The sequence below is a fragment of the Schistosoma mansoni genome, chromosome 1 (assembly GCF_000237925.1).
Source record: "Schistosoma mansoni strain Puerto Rico chromosome 1, complete genome".
NCBI classification, from domain to species: domain Eukaryota; kingdom Metazoa; phylum Platyhelminthes; class Trematoda; order Strigeidida; family Schistosomatidae; genus Schistosoma; species Schistosoma mansoni.
In genome coordinates, this window is record NC_031495.1 from 5,947,365 (window position 1) to 5,968,256 (window position 20,892).

A 20,892-nucleotide genomic window follows, 5' to 3' on the forward strand; every position below is an offset into this window, starting at 1 on the left:
TAATCAATACAACCGACACCGGAAAACTGAAGACTCAAGTATACGGGAAGCCGACCCACACAGATCAAGTTCTCAATTACAGTAGCAACAACCCAAGAACCCAAAAAACTAACTGCGCACAAACTTTATTCAAGAGGGCAAGGACACATTGAAACATACTTGCAGCGCGGAAAAATGAAATAAAATATCTAAAGACTATCTTTCAAAAGAACGACTACCCACTCAAGTTCATCAAAAAATACCGACCAAATGCATCAGCGGAATCAAAATTAGGACAAGCTAGAAGTCATACATTGAGAAATTCGAACGCTTCACTTCTACTTGAAGTTTGTGCTGATGATGTTCAGAAGAAAGATGAAAGCTCCACGACCAAACCATCCAGCTCAGAAAACAAAACTCTGCTAAAATCATCAACCTGAGCTACAGATCCTGACCATCTCACTGTAACAGATTATTTGCTTACTAGTTAGGATAAACACTATGAACGCGCATAGACAGAATATATGTCCTTTTTTTAGATTTTACAATGCTATATTCATATCGACTAAACTAGATTTCACAGTAAACTGATTCTGTGGCTTTTAGGACAGAATAAAAACGTGATTAGGTAAACTGAACATTGAGGATGTAACATATACATAGATTGTTTTTTTCATTCACTGATTCTACAAATATCCTACAACAATCCACTGTCGTCTAATTTTAGAGCATTTTGATCAGTAATTACTCGGTACTGTTCTTTATATATATTAACAAACCCTATTAAGGTTAAGTCGTATTGCAACGTATCTTGAATTGGCTGAAAATGAACCCACCCAAATTCACTATCCTATCTTCATACAAGTAGTTATTGCTATGAGGCGAATTATAATCAGTTAATGGAGTGCTTACTAAGAATAACTAGGCTGATAAGTACTTTTGGTTATTGTATTGCACACTAAGCTGAACATTTAAGAAAAAAGAACTCAGTTCAGGTCCACTCATTTATATTAGTGAGGCTCGCACTGACGAAACATCCGTTCAAAAAGCTACACTGGTCATTCCGTTTAAAAGACATCACCTGTCTAATTATTGGGCTATTATATATACTGGGTTTGCTGAGAGGAGAGACATTGATCGTTTCTCAACTGCATACAACAGTTTTTATGTATGTGTTGTGGACGCTGTGCAATACATTACGAATAAGACTAATGACAAATTATTCCAATTTTAAAACAAGTAGATTGAAAAACAGACGTTTACTGATTCGGTCCATTATATATTACAAATCCTGTCTTTCATTACAACTTGTTGAATGATACAATATCTACAGATTGGACATGTTCCGTAAACTCTTTTATAGATTCTTCGAGGAAGTCAGTCCCAACCTGAAAGTAAATAGAAGTAGGAATTTATTATATAGATATTACGTTTGATCAGATTTATCACTTAATGTTATTTAACTTTGTAATTAAACTGGACTTATGTGTCAAATCATGTAGTGAAGACGATTACTGGTAAAATGACTGAGATTTTAAATGTTGGACAAATTAGTTAAAGGCTTATTCACTACTACACATAATAGTCTCAGTGATTTGTAGCATAAACTAACCTTGTCATCTTCAACGACACAGCAGATTTGGAGCTTTTTTATACCAAAAGCGATAGGCACTAGTTTGGATGCACCCCACAAAAGGCCATCTGCTTTAATACCTTTCACCATAGAGGTAAGTTCTTCCATATTTACTTCATCATCCCATGGTTTCACTTCGAGTGTGATATTTGACTTTGCCACCACAACGGGCTCTAAACAAAATAGAAGTTGGTGTATATACAAACACTTAATAAATAATAATTAACAAACTCCATGCCGGTGAAAAAAATATAAATAAATACAAGTTGATTAATGATTGAGAAGTCATCTTACAGGTCTCGGCAAGTTTCTTTATTATCAGTGCATATTAGTAGTAGTGTGATCATACTTTGTAATCAATTGAATTCAATCAAAATTTCACACAATCTTACTTCATGAGAGAAAAATTAAATTCATAATTTTCTCTACTTTCATGAATAAGTTCACAACGAACGCTTTGATGCAAAACACTAATTAGTAATAAATACAATAAACCGTACAAGTGTTGTAGACCCTATACTATCACACAGCAGTACTGTGTCGTCATGGAACACGTGCAAACTCTGAGTCTTAGCACGAAAGTATAATAGCTATCCCGAAAAAGTATTGGGTTGTAGTTGAATAATCTACAGTTCGTAGACAATTGTTTCGCAATGTGCTTAAGTTTTACATATATTATGGAACAAAATTTTGTTGTAATCAACTAAAAAGTGCTACTTAAATAGCTTAGACTATTTAGTGAAATGTAAAATTTACGAGGATGACTGGACCATATCTTGGGGAAGTTCATATCTACCTACTTGAAGTTGTACTAACTTTATTAGATTGAAAGTAGACTCTCAGTTATTTGATTAGACGACAGCACTAACTCATCCAATCGATATTAACTTGAATGGTTTAGAGTTTTTTGAACTGCAATCACAAAATATAATCAGTGAATGCAGTAAAAAACGCGCTATCACCAATTTTCTGTCGAGATTAGTAGGGGTAAGCCAGTGTAAGACTTCACACACATACAGATCACTTTACGTAAATACATCGGCATAATATGAAAGAATTTTAAAAAAAAGCGACTACTTTGGAACCACATAGGAATCGTTATTAAAATAGGTTTTTAGAATAGTTTAAATACAGATCATAAGGCATATTTACATTACTGCTATAGTATCTAATGATCAAAGAAGCATAAATACCCTCGTTTTATCTTGTTACAACAATACTACAATTGCCTATTGTAGAAACCGACATAACTGAATGAATTCATACGGCTGACAAAGTAAGCGTATGAATGGTTGCATAAATAATGTGTCGATATTTTTTTAACTTTCAATCGAATTATATATCAAATACGTATTTGTATATCCAACTTCGAGTCACATTTAAAGTGAATTAGAAGGAACTGAGTTCAAACTAAATGGCAGTAAGTTTAACACCTTAACTACAGAAGCAGTGTGAATGAAAAAACTTAGCCAGCTTTATGTGTCTAAGTGGGCGGTTTTTAAAAGCTGAAACAACTTACTTAGAGCTTTTTTTGCAAGGTACATGGCTTCTCTCTCACTCCTGATACGCTCAGCTTCTCTATCCTCCTGAAGGCAATTGTTAAATTTTAATTACATACCTCGCTGTCTGAAGCAAAAAGATCAAGCTCTGCATCAGATTTTTCTCCAACTTTATCATGAGAATCATTACTCAACTTCATAGTGCTTATCCGTGATTCCAGATCTGATATGCGACTAACAAGACTGGTAACAACTATATGAAAAGTGTGATTATTATTATTATTATTATTATCATTGAAATTAAACGATACTTTACAAATGAAACAGAAAATTCTTGGCGGTTGTGGTTATGAGAAACAAAATAATGATGAATAGGTTAACAAGTGACACTATTAATTCTCTAGAAATGCAGAGTGCGCAAACCCTTTGTAATAATATCAATGTGTCTAAGGAGGATGTGGATTTATTTGCATCCACCAAAGCATATCAAAGACCGAACATGGACTTTAAAAGAAACAAGGATTTTTCTACATATATTTCTGCTCCCTTGACGTGGTGGTCGGGCTTGCCTATTGTGATGACCCAAGCGAGCTATATTGGCTGGAACATATGTTCATGTAGGTTTTACCATGCCAGATAGGTCGATTGGAAAACGGTAAGACCAAAAGCAGCAACTCAAGGTCTGAGGGCAAAGTCGTACTGCTGACTGCAGAGGGGTGTGACAGCAGTAAGGTGTTCCCCCCGGACAATCAGCATCTGCAGCGATGCTGTCTTCTCACAAGGAAGGAAGGGGTTAGAAAAGATCGACCCTAAAAATGCACACCTCGCCTTATCCCACGGATTTCCGTCTCCGGCGATAAGGCCTTTTGAAGAACAGAGCTAACACGTCAAAAACCTCCCACAAAAAGGCCGTGTGTGACCGACCTCAAGCAGTTGTCCCTTGGGCTCTGTGGTCACGCTCCCAGGTCGTTAAGACCAGCATTATTTCCGACTTTTTTCAGGTCCCTCAAGAAATACTCTTCCACAGTGTGGGTAGCCGGGAAGTGATATTAACCCTCACACCCGTAACAGCACACGAGATCAAGTTGGTCACACCTCCTAATAACGTTCCCATCTCCACGACTAACCCTTCTCACGCCCCTTCATCACCTCGCACCGTTAGGGCAAACGATTCCAGTACGCGGAACGGTATTCCTGGTCTCCTGAAACCACACTCTAAACTGCATGCAGGAACTTTCAATGTCCGAACATTGTGCCGAATAGGACAACAGGATTCGTTAGCTAAGAGTTTAGAATCTCGCACCATCGATGTGTGCTACGCGCATACAGGATCCGCGTAGCGTCATTTATTTGACTTCACCATGTCAAAATAAAGAACCCACTCGATTCACGCTTCGTGTATCTGGAAGTCCTGATGCTGTTTCCCGTGGCCTCGCTGGCGTAGATATAGCATTGAGTCCTAGGGCAGAACTAGCTCTTTTAGACTGGATCCCAGTAGACATTCATCTGTGCGCTGTCTGACTAAACGGAACAGTAAGGACTCGGAAAGATAGACACTCGTTGCCTCTTCGTTGTCTCTGCCTACTCTCTCACTGACTGCAGCTCAGATGATGTAAAAGATGAGTTGCACAGAAAGCTTTTCGACCTTCTCCGGAAAACTAGACGCTCTGATGTAGTGATAGTGGCTGGTGAATTTAATGCTCAAGTAGGTAAACTAAGGGAAAGGGAAAGACACCTGGGTGGATCTTATGGTGTCATGGCTCAAAGATCAGATAATCGCGACCATCTGTTGCAGCTATGCTCAGATAACCGCCTGTTTCTTGCAAATACTGACTTTAAGCACAAGGAAAAACATCTTTTGACATGGTGACCCCCGAATTCGTCCCAACGTTGGACCCAACTAGATCACATCGTTATCAGCCACCGATGGAGGGGTTCGATAGGAAACTGTCGCTCATTCTGGAGCAAATGCTTAGATTCAGATCATGCACTAGTGCGAGCACGTATCTGTCTGTCTTACTGGACGTAGGAAAGACGCCGCAAGGAAACCTCTTAGAATTCTACTTAATGATAGGCAAGCTAAGAATATATTTCAGGAACAACTGGAAAAACAGTTAGGCAGCCATGTAAGTTGTGCCAGCCCCGAGGCAGTGTGGAAACAGCAGTAATATCTGCTAGTACGGTAAACTATAAAGTTAGGGAGAAACACTGGATCTCAGCAGCATCTACCGCACTGATAGATGCTCGAAAACATCCCATCTTGCTCTGAACATAACGAAAAGCGGAGTCCGCTTAAGCGCAGGCTGACAAGAAGCCTACGCACGATCGCGAACAGTGGTGGGTAGCGAAAGCAAGAGAGATGGAAAAGGCATGTTTGGGATGCGATTCTCCCTCAAAATGCAAAATGTTACTTCAGGATAGGGATGCATCGGCACCTGAACTAATGATAGAGAGTGAAGTAGTTGAGCGTGTTCACCGCTTTACTTATCTTGGAAGTCCCATCGGCTCTTGTGATCTGGTGTGACGAAATCTCGGCACTGATACAGAAGGCTCGTCTAGCTTTCGCCAACTTGCGTCATTTATGGAGTAGGAGAGATATCCGTTTACCAAGCAAAGGATGGGTTTACTGTGCAGCAGTTCGTTCCGTCCTACTTTATGGCGGTGAAACATGGCCGGTAAGAGTAGAGGATATTCGTAGGCTACTAGTATTCGATCATAGGTGTCTTCGAAGCATTGCTCGTATATCCTGGGACCACCGAGTAAGTAATGAAGTTGTTAGGAAGCTGGTACTAGTTGAGGATGGCAAATCGATTGATGAAGTAGTGAAACTTCATCAGTTGAGATGGCTGGGACACGTGTTACGTATGCCCAACCACCGACTGCCCCGACGTACGATGTTTTATGGTGCAGGAGTGGGTTGGAAGAAAGCTAGGGCGGCCACAACAAGACGTGGCACAAATCCATGAAGTCACTGACAAGTGGACTGAGCCATGTTGGTAGGCGTAGACTACCTGGTTGGGATCCGCGAGATGATAGAAACCTATGGTTCGAAACTTTGAGTGACATGGCTCAAAATCGTTTGCAATGGCGAAGGTGCATTCAGCCTTTGTGTTTTCCCGAATTCTAATCTTCTGAATTCGTTATGTCTCTATCTTTCTTTCTTTCCAAATTTATTTCACTGGATTATACTCCTTGAATAACATATCCAAACCCTAATCTTCCCAATTACTGTTTATACTCTTACCACTTCTACCACTATGGGATTTGAATCGACAACTGCATCTCTGTGTTAATGTGGTATGGCAACTCGAACTGATGTACGTACGTACGAAGTTCTACGTTGTGACTGATTGACAGGTAGGTAATGGTGATTGTTTGTTTAGTATTGATCTTTCATTATGGGATTCAAAGTTCGTGTACCAATGTCCAAAGTTCTAACTTGTTAAATTTAACCTCTTTTCATAACTTGATTCCTCAAAATGATCATAACTATGTTCTCAGAAGTAAAGTTTCAGAAATCTACTGTGTTTTTTCACTTAATTAAGATCTTATCACTAGCTTCCAGCAACTCATCTGAGTCTCTGAATGTTCGGAAATAAAATAGCTTATGATGGGATTTAACTATTTCATGTGAATTGAGTTCATTATGAGTGATTCAGTTATGTGCTAAGCACCACAAGCCATCGTTTACTAACTGCACGACAAAGCCCAGCTCTAGCGTAAATTAAGAAAAACAGATTGATCGAAGAATTAAGTCGAATTAATCTACCAAGTCACTGAAATTCTTTAAACTGTAGAAGTAAAATTGAGGCTTGTGGTTGAAGTCAATATTTATATTATTTATTTATTTAAACACATATATATTGGTACAAAAGGGCACCAGGTACATATGCGCCACACTATTTGTGTGTGTGGGCTGTGATACTGCCCGGGTGCCCAAACCGAAGCAGGTGGTTTTCTTAGGGGGCCACACCCCGAGCCTTTGACCAAAAGGTCTGATCCACAAGGCAGTGGAGCATCGTGAGGAGATGCAGTCCCATGGTAGCCGTTGACCAATGACAGGTTCGTCCGCCATTCGTTCCATCAGGATACTGGAGCCCATGTGCACCATTGGTTTGGAATCAGGGTTTTCCAACTCCCCTAGGTGGACCCTCCGTGTCCACCAACCCGGTTAAAGCGCCGGACATTCGCTTTTCGTCCTCTCACTTTCGTAAACAACACCCCCGCCACGAGAAGGCAGTGAGTAGGACTTCCCTGGCAGAGGCTATATATTCGCTGGCCATGTGAGAGCATTTCGAGAGGGAGAGTAGACTCTCCCCACTCTCGGCCGTACCAGGGCATTTGGGGGTTGAAGTCAATAAAAATTAAATCAGTGGTACCCGAGAATTCCTAATATGAAAACGTCACCTAACGAGATGTGAGGACAAAATGATAAATCTGTATGAAAACTTATACAAATAGTCAAGCAGAGTTCGTGAATGGGGATGAATATTAATAAGACATTAGCGATTCATGTAGAATAAGACGAGATAGAGACTGAAGTCAAAAGAACAAGGTGCAAGCTAATGAACAAATAAGTTACAATAAGTAAAACCTAATAAGTCCTATTTTTACTGTTCAATTACCATCGAGTAATAGGGAATTTAAGAGTATGAATTTCATTTACGATACAACTTATTATCATACTACAAACAATTCTGAAACACACAGTTTTTACGTCGTCAAAAAGATGAACTTTTTAAATAAATCACAGCCGTCAACTAACATTAAACCTTGGTTTATTAAAGTCAGTGTAAAAAGATCATTACTGGACGGGATGACTTACGTTTTTCAAGTTCATCAAGACGTCCAACGTCGAAAGGTCGGGATACAGCAACCTAAAAAAATAGAAGACAGAAACAGAATCTTGATTTTAAAAAAGCTTATCGAACTGAAAAAAATATTATGAAACATCCATGATTCACATGCACAACAGAAAACACAGATTTCGGCTACCGCAATTGACGGCAGTGCGACTGAAAATGAATATGCCTTAATTAAGAGAGCAATATCGTGGATCAACAAACTTTATCAAACTACGATGTTGCCAGTGTCAATACGCTTCAAAAGGTTATAAACCTCTGAACCAACAGATATGTGAGCAGTGTGATAAGACTCATTTCGTTAGTCTATTAACCTTTGATTATTTTGAACTAGAAATGATATTACCACCCCTACTAGTTTTCCTGTTTTTGATATGCTGCTGAGAAGCTACTCCACAGGGACCTATGAGTGTTTACAACTTCATCAATAATGAACAAAAATGATTTATCGGTGATTCATGGGTATTAGTCGGTTAGATGGACTGAGTCAATTACGAAGTATCGTCTTGAAACGTTGGCGAGACTAGATTTTGAACGAACTAATGAGATCACACATGGCACGTCTTGGACTATGGTGCGAAATCCACAAACCCATAGGATTAAATAGCATTAACGTATTATGGTTGGTGTCAGTTCGTGGTGAAAATCCAAACCCTAGTTCTTTGAACTAATTTATGATCCTCTTTAAATCTCAGCAAGTGAATATTCTTGAGATCACTTCGCCGAATTTTTTTCTTGCTAAAATGATCAATTAAATATATAAAGTATAAATACCCTTAATGTCGTAAAATGAAATATTTCCACTAGAATTTTGTCTGCTACGCATTGTTTCTCCTCATAAGAAAAAAGAATGGACCACATACAAAGTCAAGTTAACACAGTTCGACAATTCTGTTTGAGATACCGCAAGAATTGAGAAGAAAACTGGAAAGTCGAGTTATTTATTTAAAGCTACGTATCTAAGTGCTTGAAAGAATTTTGGGATGAAATAAACGTTCATTTTAGAATCAGTGATACTTGAGTTGGCCCCCAAATGCCCTGGTACGGCGAAAAGTGTGGAGAGTACGCTCTCCCTCTCCAAATGCTCTCATATAGCCACGCGTATATAGCCTCTGTCAGGGAAGTCCTACTCACTGCCTTCTTGTGGCATTACTATTGTTTACAAAATCGAGACAACGAAAAGCAAATACCCGGGGCTTTAACCGGGTTGGTGGACACGGCAAGCCCACCTAGAGGAGTTGGAAAACCCTGATTCCAAACCAATAGTGCACATGGGCTGGCTCCAGTACCCTGAGGGAACAAATGGCGTATGTATCCATCGTTGGTCACCGGCTACCATGGGACTGCATCTCCTTACGATGCTCTACTACCTTGTGGATCAGACCTTAATGTCAAAGGCTCCGGGTGTGGCCCCCTAAGAAAACCACCTGCTTCAGTTTGGGCACCAGGGCAGTATCACAGCCCTCACACAAATCGAATGAGATTTGTGCGGGGCATATGTATCTGGTGCTTCCTTGTACCAATATTTACGTTTCAATAAATAAATAAATAATTGTGTTGAGAAAACGGCGAGACTATAATTTACGTTCGAAGCAACCAGGTATTAGACAACAGGTCTTGGATTTTTGACGCAAAATTCATCCATCAATTTGGTTAAACAGTTTTAGCATTTTAGCTGATGTCAGTTTGTGATGAAAACCATCAATCTCAATTATAACCCTGACCATCATAACTCTAATTCCTCAAACTAGTTTATAAGGCTCATTTAGTCTTAGGGTGGACATTCTCGAGGTCGCTTTAGCGTCACCCAGAGGTCGTCCGTATATTATAGTCTCACCGGAAAAACTTACTCGGTCAACACTAGTCTCTGTGCACACATACTGCAAAAATCGTTGGTTTAGAGACCAGTTAAGCCATACAAAAGATTTATGTTGTCTACAAACTTTATTATGTGAGTATTAGAATAGTAAATTGATACTTTATTGCGATGGCCCAATTCCCACTTCACTGATTAGATTTTTATACTTATGAATGACTAATGAGCCAAATTTTCAAGTGGCTAGCAAGAAGTAAATGATCCACCAAAATTAGTTTCAGTGCGTAAAACTTCCCGTCTGTAATACGACAAATACAAGCATAGACCTAGATGCATCGATTGTTTGAATGTTTCTATTTAAGCATTCACTTTCTGCATGTGCGTCCCAAATGGGACAAAAGGTGCATTCTGAGTACCACTGCAAGCCAACCATCAACTTCTGGTTATCAATCCGGAAGGTCCGACACACTACAAACTGGTTCAGGAGTGTTGAGTATTCTATCTTAATTTCTTATAGATATGTTAATGACCTAGAGACCGGCAAACTAAGAGTACAAACCATAGGTACTGAAGACTATCTATAACTCTGAAATCAACAATAGTAAGCAAACACCTTATTTTGTTCAGTTTATTTTTAAACTTACGCGATCCAAGGATGTTTTGATATGCTCTCTAGCTTTCTGAATTTCTTGTGTCAAAGACCCCGTTTTCTTGAAATGTTAACGAAAAAAGTACAGAATACCAGTGTTTCTGGAGCTTTCGATTGAGCGGATGAAGACAGATGAGATACATAAGCTTTCTCAATATCCGGATAGTCAGGAAATTGGAGTGTCTGTGTGCTCACAAGTAGACCTGCCTCCATCTCGACCACGCCACGAACAAACTGAATAACCCTCGGTTACTCAATATTCAAAATTCCCCTGTGTTAAATGGTATTCCGACAGCCAGAAAGTGGATAACCTGGATACACAATCAATGTTACGAGAGCTATAATTTTCATATTACATGATACATCGAGGTGAGACTATAATTTATGGCCGAATCAATCAGATTTAGGATAATAGGTCATGGATCTTGACGAGAAATTCGATCACTCATTTGTCTAAATCGCGTTTTGGCATCTTAGCTGAAGTCATTTCTCGATGAAAGCCATGAATCTGATACCGAACCCCAACCATAGACTGTAATTCACAATCTTTTGTAGCTGTAAATAATTCCCAAAATCAATAGCTTTTTAAGTGTTCGACATTGGATGCTGACCACATTGTTTTAAGTGGACTTGGTTAGCTGAAGTCGTTCGGTCATGCATCCGCACCAGATCACGTCACAGCTCAGAGTGGGAAACACCCCCTACGTTTACTAGCCAGATTAGATCAACTGCTTCCCGATATATTGATAACGCATCAAATATATCTTTCCAACATCTTCCCTTCTGACTTCTGATTGTAACTGAGTGGGGAACGATTCGATTATAGAAGATGTTACTGGTTAATAGTTGTCAAACTACAATACTGGTGGTATCTTCACTTTATTCTTCCAACTGCTTCATAACACTCTTTTAGCCCTAGTAAGTGAGCATTACGAAGGTCATTAGGGCGCACCTCAAATGTTATCCACAAATTTAGGCATCACCTACATTCAACATTTTTATGATGAGTAGGTATACAAACCTAATTCTCTTAAGTTGTGACTTGATCCGAACAAACGGTTTCAGGTATTTAGCCATATTTATACGTCTTTGATGGTTTCCAGTGTGGTAGTTGTTTAGATGGATAAATGAAAGCAAGTTACTTTGACGACTAAGGAACGGGTTTGAATTTTTCAAAAATGCAGCTCTCCCTCTCAAAATGCTCTCACATATCCACGCGTATACAGCCACCGACAGGGAAGTCCTACTCACTATCATCTCGCAATATTACTGTTGATTACGAAATTGAGAGGTCAAAAAGCGAATATCCGGTGCTTTAACCAGGTTGGTAGATACGGAGGATCTACCTACGGTAATTTGGAAACACTGATTCCCAACCAGTGGTGTACATGGTCTCCAGGATCCTGAGGGGATGAATGGCGTATGAGCCTGTTGTTGGTCACCAGTTACATGGGGCTGTATGTCCTAACGTTGCTCCACTGCCTTGTCGATCAGGCCTCAGGGTCGAAGGCTCCAGATGAGGCCCCTTACGAAAACAACCTGCTTCGGGTCTAGGGTGTCCGGGGCAGTATTCCAGCCCTCAACAGATCGAATAACGAAGTGTGACGCATATAAATTTGATGCCCGTTTGTACCAATGTTTATGAGTTTAAATGAATAATAATGACAACGCGATTAAGTACCTATCGTCAAATTGTAAATAAAGATAGCTCTGTATGACAAAACCATGTTTCAGAGAATAAGAGGATTAGGCAGCCGTAAATGGGAAGTAACAAGACGAAATTATGCAATAAAACGGAGGAATTAGAGAACTAATTACATATTAACTTCTTTTCCTGATCATTGTAACCTGTTATTTCTTTCCTGACAAAGGCCGCTGGCAAGGAATATCCTGCCTATTCTATTTTGGGAAATCATAAATAATCAAAACTCGTGTCTATTGAAACGTGAATTTTAAAGATTTTAAACGTTTATGATGATCTAAAGTTGTACCTCGGACTCCTAATCATACAAACACTGAATAGTCAAAGCGAGGGTTTCGAAACTACTTACTGATGCTTCTGGTCCCTCGTGGAGGAGCATAGACCGCACAACGAAAATATCCCCGGCATTTTGAACTCGGCAAACACTTCCGTTAGTTTTCAGTCGTTATGCATACTTTCGATATCGGCTGGTAATTCCCGATTCACAGTGGTTTTGGTCCTCCACTTAATAAAAATAGACCGGATATGATGTAATAGATACACAAAAACTTGTTTCTGAGTAAGGTTGTACTAGGCGTTCAGCCGCAGTTGACTATGGCCACTACTACATGAAAACTATCTATTAGTTACTAGGTTTATTTATTTATTTATTAAAACACATAAATATTGGTACAAGGAAGCACCAGATACATATGCCCCGCACAAATCTCATTCGATTTGTGTGAGGGCTGTGATACTGCCCTGGTGCCCAAACTGAAGCAGGTGGTTTTCTTAGGGGGCCACACCCGGAGCCTTTGACATTAGGGTCTGATCCACAAGGTAGTAGAGCATCGTAAGGAGATGCAGTCCCATGGTAGCCGGTGACCAACGATGGATACATACGCCATTTGTTCCCTCAGGGTACTGGAGCCAGCCCATGTGCACTATTGGTTTGGAATCAGGGTTTTCCAATTCTCCTAGATGGATCCTCCACATCCACCAACTCGGTTAAAGCGTCAGACATTCGCTTTTCGTCCTCTCACTTTTGTGAACAACACCCCCGCTACAAGAAGGCAGTGAGTAGGACTTCCCTGACAGAGGCTATATATTCGCGTGGCCATGTGAGAGCATTTGGAGAGGGAAAGCAGACTCTCCCCACTCTCGGCCGTACCAGGGCATTTGGGGGTTAGATCCTTCCGTAGGCCAAATATCAGAAGGTAGATGAAGGTTGTAGTAAGATATGCTTGTTGACAATCTCGTGGTATCAAAATAATACCGAGATCGTCCCAAAGTTTACGAGCGAGTCTACTAAGCGTGTGAGAGTTTGTGCAAGGTCACGAAACGACGGAAGAATGTTTTTTGATACACTTAAACAAACAGGTACAGTAAAACAATCACTGGTACAATTAATTATAATAATAATTACTTTCGTTCTACCAATCGTGTTCTTTTCATAAAAGTAAGTCACCACAAGGTCAAAAAGTTTGTGATTGAGTTAGAATGACATACATGATGTATAGAAATAGATTGACAATGACGAAAACTAGTACATTTATTTTTCTTGATAATTGCACCTCTATACGAGCATTCTAGAGTACCCGTCGGTTCTGCTTTACGCCTAGCCCAACCAGTTAAGTTCAGAACAGCCTCTGCGGTATGAATCATTGTATTTCAACATACTGAGTTTATATACCAATCAAACTGACCACATCGTACCATAAAATAGAAAATAACATGTGTACAAGATTTAGCTAAATGTGACTGTGAATGAGGGAGATAGTAAATAATAGACAGAGCATAATTCAAGAATGGTAAATCTTACGACAATAGTTCATAAGTCAAAATAAAGCTCATCATAAGAGGAACATGAATATGAATAGTTAAGTTACTTAGCAATTATATGATAAGAAATATATGCATAGAATTGGTTCATAAATGGATCCCAAAGTTCCCATTCACTATTATCGGGACATAACAAAATTATTAAAATTTTTGAACATTTAATTATTTGTTCTTGAATGAGTAATGAACTGAACTGGATGCAAAATTTTCATGATAAACTTTAAACATTTAATATATGTAATAATTTAAATATATTTAGACCTGACCTAATACGATAGCTTTATGTTTCATTTAGTTGAGTTCACTAACGTCATTATTTTTCTCATGTCTGATAAATGTCTCAAATGAACGCCCGAGACTGAAGGTCCTGGGTCCGATTCCCGTGTGCGGAATCGTGAGTGCACACTACCGAGGCAACGGGGCGAGCCGCCCGTCCAATACTTCCAGGTTTTTAGTGGTGGTGAGACACTGATCAGTTCATAATTTCAATAATGTACTTATTATTATGCATGAAATTAAGTTCTGCTTCATTGTTTAAAGTTCCTAAAAAGTGTGTAACCAGTTAATAACAAATGAAAACCAGAATTTCAATTTGAGTCAAACAGTCATACAACTTTTAAAAGTTAAAACTTCATGTTGTTGCTTAGTCCCTGAAAACGCATATTATTACTATTATTATTATTATTATTATTATTACCAGTCGGTGTAAGTTACTGAATTATTTTGTTTCGTGAAGTTTTTGTATATATATATATATATATATATAGAGAGAGAGAGAGAGAGAGAACGAGATTGACAACGACGAGAACTGGTACATTTATTTTTCTTGATAATTGCACCTCTATATTATGATGGTGTGACAACTTAAACCGATGTGTATGTTCGGCTGGTTCTTTGTTGTGTATGACTGACTGACTATATATAACTAGATTTACTTCTGTTATTTTATCCTTTATTCTTATTGTATTATCTTTTCCTAGAAACTCAGGAGTTTATGTAATTATTGATTGTAAACCTGGTACTCATCAATATAAGTACTTCATTGATGGAGCATGGTATCATGATCCAACTAAAGTGAGTGAGTGAACAGTAAGCGAAATATTTTGGTTTTTAATGCTTTTTTGTTGTATAACACATCATTCGATGAAGTAAAATCACTGTATAACTTTCTGTTATTCTTGATTTAAGAGTTCGAAATATGAGTCTGTCATGCATTCAACTTAAGGGATTCCACTGATGTCAAACTCACTCTTCTCTAGAAGTACTAATGTCATTCTATTTACCTGTTTTTCCCACTAGGTATCCTGACCTCGATTGGCACGTACGACTTCTTTCTGCCTTCTTTCAGTTTACCCGATTAGAATACGCGGAAATCTGACTGATTTGCTCCGTACACTTTATGACTTAAAACATACGCCTGTTATCCCTCATGGAGGAGCATCCTCCGTGGAACTTTGGCCTGGACAATCCTTTCAAGTTCGTTTCTGTTGCTATTTATTTTTTTGATGCTTGCTTCCAATTCTCAACGTAGTGTGTTCTTCGACCTTCCTCTTTTTCGCTTTCCTTCAGGATTCCGATTAATCACGTCTTCCATCGACCTTCTGAGATATTCGGTGACATAAATATTATAGGTCTGACTCTCTGTAGTGTGGTCCGGAGAGACCCATATAGCTTTGTGTATGCGTTTTTGGGAGAATATGGGGTCACCTATAACCGTTTTTTTGAATGCACATAAATTTGTAAACCTCTGGTCGTTCTGGTTTTTTCGTATCTAGATTACAGCAGCATCTTTCCCGAATCTATCCTTTTCTTTTCTAGCTTGGGTCCAGTGGTTTTTAATGACTCCGACATCACCAAATTGTATTTCCTCATTTCCGTATTTATTTGATCAGTCTTCCCAGTCTCACACATTTTCCGGACATCCCACGTACTTATGTTGATTGCTGCTCTGGTTGTTAGATGGAGCGTCAGCCTCTAATGTCTGATACTATGTCGAGCACACATGGGTTATTTCAGTTTCTTGACAGACCAATCTATTGATTGTTCTCAAGCCGCCTCTTGACCTTATTGTAAGATCCAAACCTAGTTCCAACTAGGTTCGGATAGCTGAATAACTGGCAAATAAAAGTAAAGAAACTCGCAGACCCCAGTCGAAATCAAAACAAGATGATTGGGGTAATAACGGTTCTAAACAAATATTACCACACAGTTATTCAACCAACAATTGATCCCAAAATAATCAATCAAGCACACCAAAAAGTAACTGTTATTCTATCCTTTCTGGGTAGATCACGAAAAATTCAGTTTGGGCGGCTGTTCTATAACACAACGTGTTTCAAATTCTGGGAAGGTGCTCCAATTTACAACCAAATTGCACGATCCCAGTCAAAATCAAACAGCCCAATCAAAGAGCGAACACTCAATATGGCAGCCGCCAGAATAATATCAATTAAAGCAAATTATATACAGTCCAGGAAGAATATAGAAACCCAGTGAAAGCAACAGAAGAAACTGAGAAAACTATCACGAAATGAAACACCATAATACAAAATGGCGTCAAAAATGCTAACAATAATGTACAAACAACGAGAACATTAAGAAGAAGCTATGGATGTATGCATGAAGGGATTTTCACACACGAAATGTTCAAAATGGATTCTACATTTGTTACTTATTCACTTATAAATCGTGATTATTTTTATATGAGCGCATGTGTGTTAATTACTCTCCTTATTCGTTTCGTGTCTGTAACTTATTTTTGTCTGAGTAAAAATATCGAGTCACGCTTGGTTAAATTGATTTGGTTGACTCGCCATCTCCAACTGGTTTCTTTGATTGTCAGTTTAGATAATAATAATAATATATTTCTGCAATAGCAGGTACACGCCATTTTTACAGGCATGATCTACAATTTACAACATATACTGGTTCACAGTATGCATCCCAAGCAAGCTTGTTTAGTAATTATAATCTATAAAAGTTGATAGCAGTTCATTCGTTCAGATATAATGTGTTTTCATAAGAATAGTTTCCAAAGGGGCATGGCGTCCACGTTACATACCAGATCCAATCTCGACAAAAAGTGCATTAGGGATTCGGTCGTGCTAAATATTTATGTAATGCAGCTTTTTAAGTTTATAGTTTTTATAAAGTAGGCTTGTGGAGCGCCTGGTTCGAACTATAACCTTGGGAAAGTGCGTTCGTCAAGCTTGTTCCAGATGTCAGAAGTTACATAGCTTCACCCTCAGAGCAAGATTCTGAAGAAAAAAAAGAGAGAGAAACCGAGGAGCAGCAAGGCATTTGGATATGAACGATAACCAATGCTTAACATTTATTGGTGGAACAGATGGAGGTATGATAAATTATTAGATTAAATTGATACTAGCTCATGTTGCAAGAGTGAACTGTGATTAGGGGCTCCAGAGGAGAGAATGCAGTAATAACGAACAATGAGTTGTGATATTTATCAAGGTGGAGTAGGTTCCAATGAAGGAGGGAGGTCAAGGTTGGAATGAGGAAGAACAGAGAGTGCATATAGAGAGTAGAGTGTTAAGTAAAATAGCAACCATATCCTTAACAGTCTGTTTTTTTTCATCATCCGATGTCTGCCACACAGTTTTCATGTAAAAGTCCGAGTTAGCATGTTAAAGGTTGTCTTAGTAAAATAGTTAATCCAGCACAAAAATTAGAAACATGAGTCTGAATGGTGAGTGTAGGAGAACAATCTCAATATCACAGATCTATTGACTTGTTCTCATCCATAAATAGCCTGATACAAACAAAATGTTCTGCCCCACAAACACGGGTGGATTGAAATCATCGCCCACACCATCAGTGCTTGCTGGTCAGTAACTCCACCCTCCCTCCTTTTGTGATGTTAGGCTCATTTACGCTTATTTTTTGGATACATACCATACCTCACACAATGCTCTGTGTTTCACATCCTGTTGGGAAACACTATTTCTATAAGTACCATGTTACAAGCTTATCAGACAGTTACAAATTATGGACTGTGAGTAAGGCTTCGATGCAATGTTTTTATTGACTATATAGTAAAGTGTAGGTTACGAATCAGAGTATAGGCATTAGGAAGGGTATAGTGTAGGATATTTGTTTACCATAGTAGGCGGAAAAGTGGAGATTTATATTAGTTACAGATAAGGTAAGATAACGAGTGGTGAAATAATATTAATGGCAAGGCAACATAGTGTACAGATGAGTAAAAACTGATAAAGAATAGACAAGAATTAACTCACACTAAATTCGCGCTGAGGTTTTTTTGTTCTATGCTAACCGGTTGATGGGTGACAGGTTCTGTGGTTGTACGACCACTGGCAGTAGGCAGTCGATTGTGCGTTTTTTCTGACGTTTTAGGGTATTTGTAAGCGTCGTTTAGCGACCGAGTATTGATAGGTCCAGTGAGTTTCCTGCCTACTTCAATTGAAAAGAATTAGTGGGGGGAAAGTGTCTAATACAACTACAAGGTAGGGAAATAAGGCGATTCAGTCTATATATGTAGAGAGCCTATGATGTCTGTGTGGGACGTGGATGTGTTCGTTTGCACCAGATCTATGCAGGTGAGGGCTTGATCAATGAGTCTTGCAAACGTATGTAATTTGTCTGCCATGCGTATTTCAGAAGGCAGACTGTTCCATATCAATGCGTACTTGATAAGGAAGAAGTTTTCACGTGTTTTTGATCTGTGTCTTTCAATTTTGACAGTGGATACTTTGTCTCGAAGGTTGTATCCATGTGAGTCTTGGTAGAGAGCTATATTACAATTGGAATAAGTAAGGTTTTTAAGGAGTTTGAAATAAAGAATTAAGTTAGACCTAAGCCTTCTTTTCCAGAGGGGTTCTAGTCCTCAGATATGGCATCTGCATTTGTAGTCAGTGAGTTAGTCGTTCTTAAGTATTTTGAGAGTGAAGTCTCACTGTATTCCTTCCACCTTAAGTATATCAGATAGGCGTAGGTTGGAAAATAAGAACGAGCAGTATTCGACGATGGGTCTTACGCAGGCTTTATACAGGATGATTTTAGTTTCGTTTTGAAGGAAATTACGAAGGATGAAGCCAAGCAATCTCCGCATTTGGGATGCTTTAGTTGAGATATGTTCAGAGAAGTTAAGACTGTCAGAGTAATGTACCCCAAGGTCAGTTACTGATGTCAGTCTGAGCAGTGGGTTTTTGTTAAGTGTTAGTTTTAGTTTAAGTGACGTGTTTCCAATACATAGCCAACCGCATTTCTCTGTGTGCTGTAACACTAATTACCTTGTGATTCCCTATGAATTTCAATGTCAAAGGAGGTGAGGCGTGACTGCATTTATCTTGCTTGGTCTTGACACCGTTTCATTTTCTAGCGCTCGTGTCACAATACTGTAACCTTGTTCCTTGTTAGAGTTATTTTAGCGAGGTTATTTTTGCGAGATGGGGTTACTGATTCCATCTTCACCCTTCCCATCTTATCTGGGCTTGAGAACGGCAAGAACCTTAGACGGGCTACAGGCAGGTTTGGGGTTACGAAGGGATTAAAGTAATCCTATTACAACCCTTATCAGTGGTTAGATAACGCTGGGTCTTAGAGTGAGTATTTATTGACACACAGTATATTTTTACTTCTAATCCTCAACCTTTTCCTCGGTTTAGGCTCTCTGGATTTGAGAAGTCCATCCATCAAGATTATACACACGTTTCCTTCGCGCTGCAGACATTTAGTTGGAGTCAGTCTGCCGGCATTTATTCTTAGAACTTTGAATTACGAGTATTCACTATCCCTTGGGGAACCTGTGATATTTAAAAGTATTTGAATTATAATATAAGCTAGCAATCTCAGAAACAACGCAATTTAATGAAGAAGTACTAGATGAACACGAATGAATGTACTGTATTTGGAATTCAAAATCAATCAGTCACCAATACAAAAGAATCATTGGTTCGTTCAAACACCACAGAACCTCGTCGTTAATTATTGACTGACGTTTCAGTCTATCTTGGGAAAACACTGTCAACGCAATAGCACACAGTGGTTTATAGCCTGGGGAAAGAAAAGACTAAGGTCATGAAGCAGTTTTATCACTACTTTGCTGACTTTATGTTTCTAGGGGATCATAAGTATTTTATAATTCATGGAAATTCGCCTCAGGTAGAAGCGTCTCTCCTGACTCATCAACTTTGAAAAGCAGACTTTTGAAATTGAGAGGTTGAGGAAATGTCTCATCCGCTCAGTTATGAGCAGACAATCGTCCAAGCAAGAACAAGTAGATACAACATGAAGTTGACATACTACTCATCTCTCCCATCGTACACACATAATAGACCGTAAATGAAATACAAGAAGTAAATAGAGAAGCAATTATAATTTAAAGATGGGCATACGCACACATACACACGCAAGTATAAGGACTTTAAATGCTAACGTACCAATAATCGACATGAATGAAGTGTACGGAATATATCCTTGTTTTCATTATAAGGGGTTTATACAGGACAATATACAGTTAGCTGTCATAAATTTTCCATCCAAGAGAAATGAGTGGCCTTTTAAACAAAGGCTAGTAACCAGCATACAGTTGTCTTCACGATACACCAGACAGGACAGAATCGGCCATTGCTGATAACTGAGTATCAGCAAACGAATTAGCTTAAAGACATAGGAAGCGAAAACAGTGGTGACTGGAAGGAAATATATATTTGATTGCTAGCAGAGGTGTGGGAACGTAAATCTTATAAACCATCCATCTTACTTGCTTACATACGCCGGACACTCCTAGTAGAGCATAGGGAGCTGACAGTGACTCTCCAACCAACTCATCGTTAGTAGCATAACGTGCCACACTAGATCGTTAGGTGATCCACAATAGTGATACTGGATGTAGCACTTTCAACCAGAGACTTCACACTAAAGCTAAATAGATCACCTTCTAATCTAAATG

At 38.9% G+C, this 20,892-nt stretch overlaps 1 protein-coding gene across 1 annotated transcript; it reads right to left on the reverse strand.

Moving 5' to 3' along the window:
• Positions 1-1,223: 1,223 nt before the first annotated feature.
• Smp_003970 (putative elongation factor-1 beta,delta) lies at positions 1,224-10,683 on the reverse strand. The gene is made up of 7 exons (XM_018793078.1): positions 10,532-10,683; positions 10,434-10,499; positions 7,937-7,988; positions 3,231-3,364; positions 3,132-3,198; positions 1,592-1,785; positions 1,224-1,367 (listed from the first exon to the last, which is right to left on the reverse strand). Exons 1-7 carry the CDS (start codon positions 10,649-10,651, stop codon positions 1,281-1,283), a joined length of 720 nt encoding a protein of 239 aa, XP_018647626.1. The 5' UTR covers positions 10,652-10,683; the 3' UTR covers positions 1,224-1,280.
• Between the last annotated feature and the right edge of the window lie 10,209 nt (positions 10,684-20,892).

Bases quoted from the DNA above. Each gene is read 5' to 3' on its own strand.
- Smp_003970 (XM_018793078.1), bottom strand. From the start codon at position 10,651: ATGGAGGCAGGTCTACTTGTGAGCACACAGACACTCCAATTTCCTGAC. The intron at 3,199-3,230 runs GTATGTAATTAA...AATTGCCTTCAG, and splicing joins TTTTTGCTTCAGACAGCGAG to GAGGATAGAGAAGCTGAGCG. The intron at 1,368-1,591 runs GTTAGTTTATGC...ATTTACTTTCAG, and splicing joins GTGTCGTTGAAGATGACAAG to GTTGGGACTGACTTCCTCGA.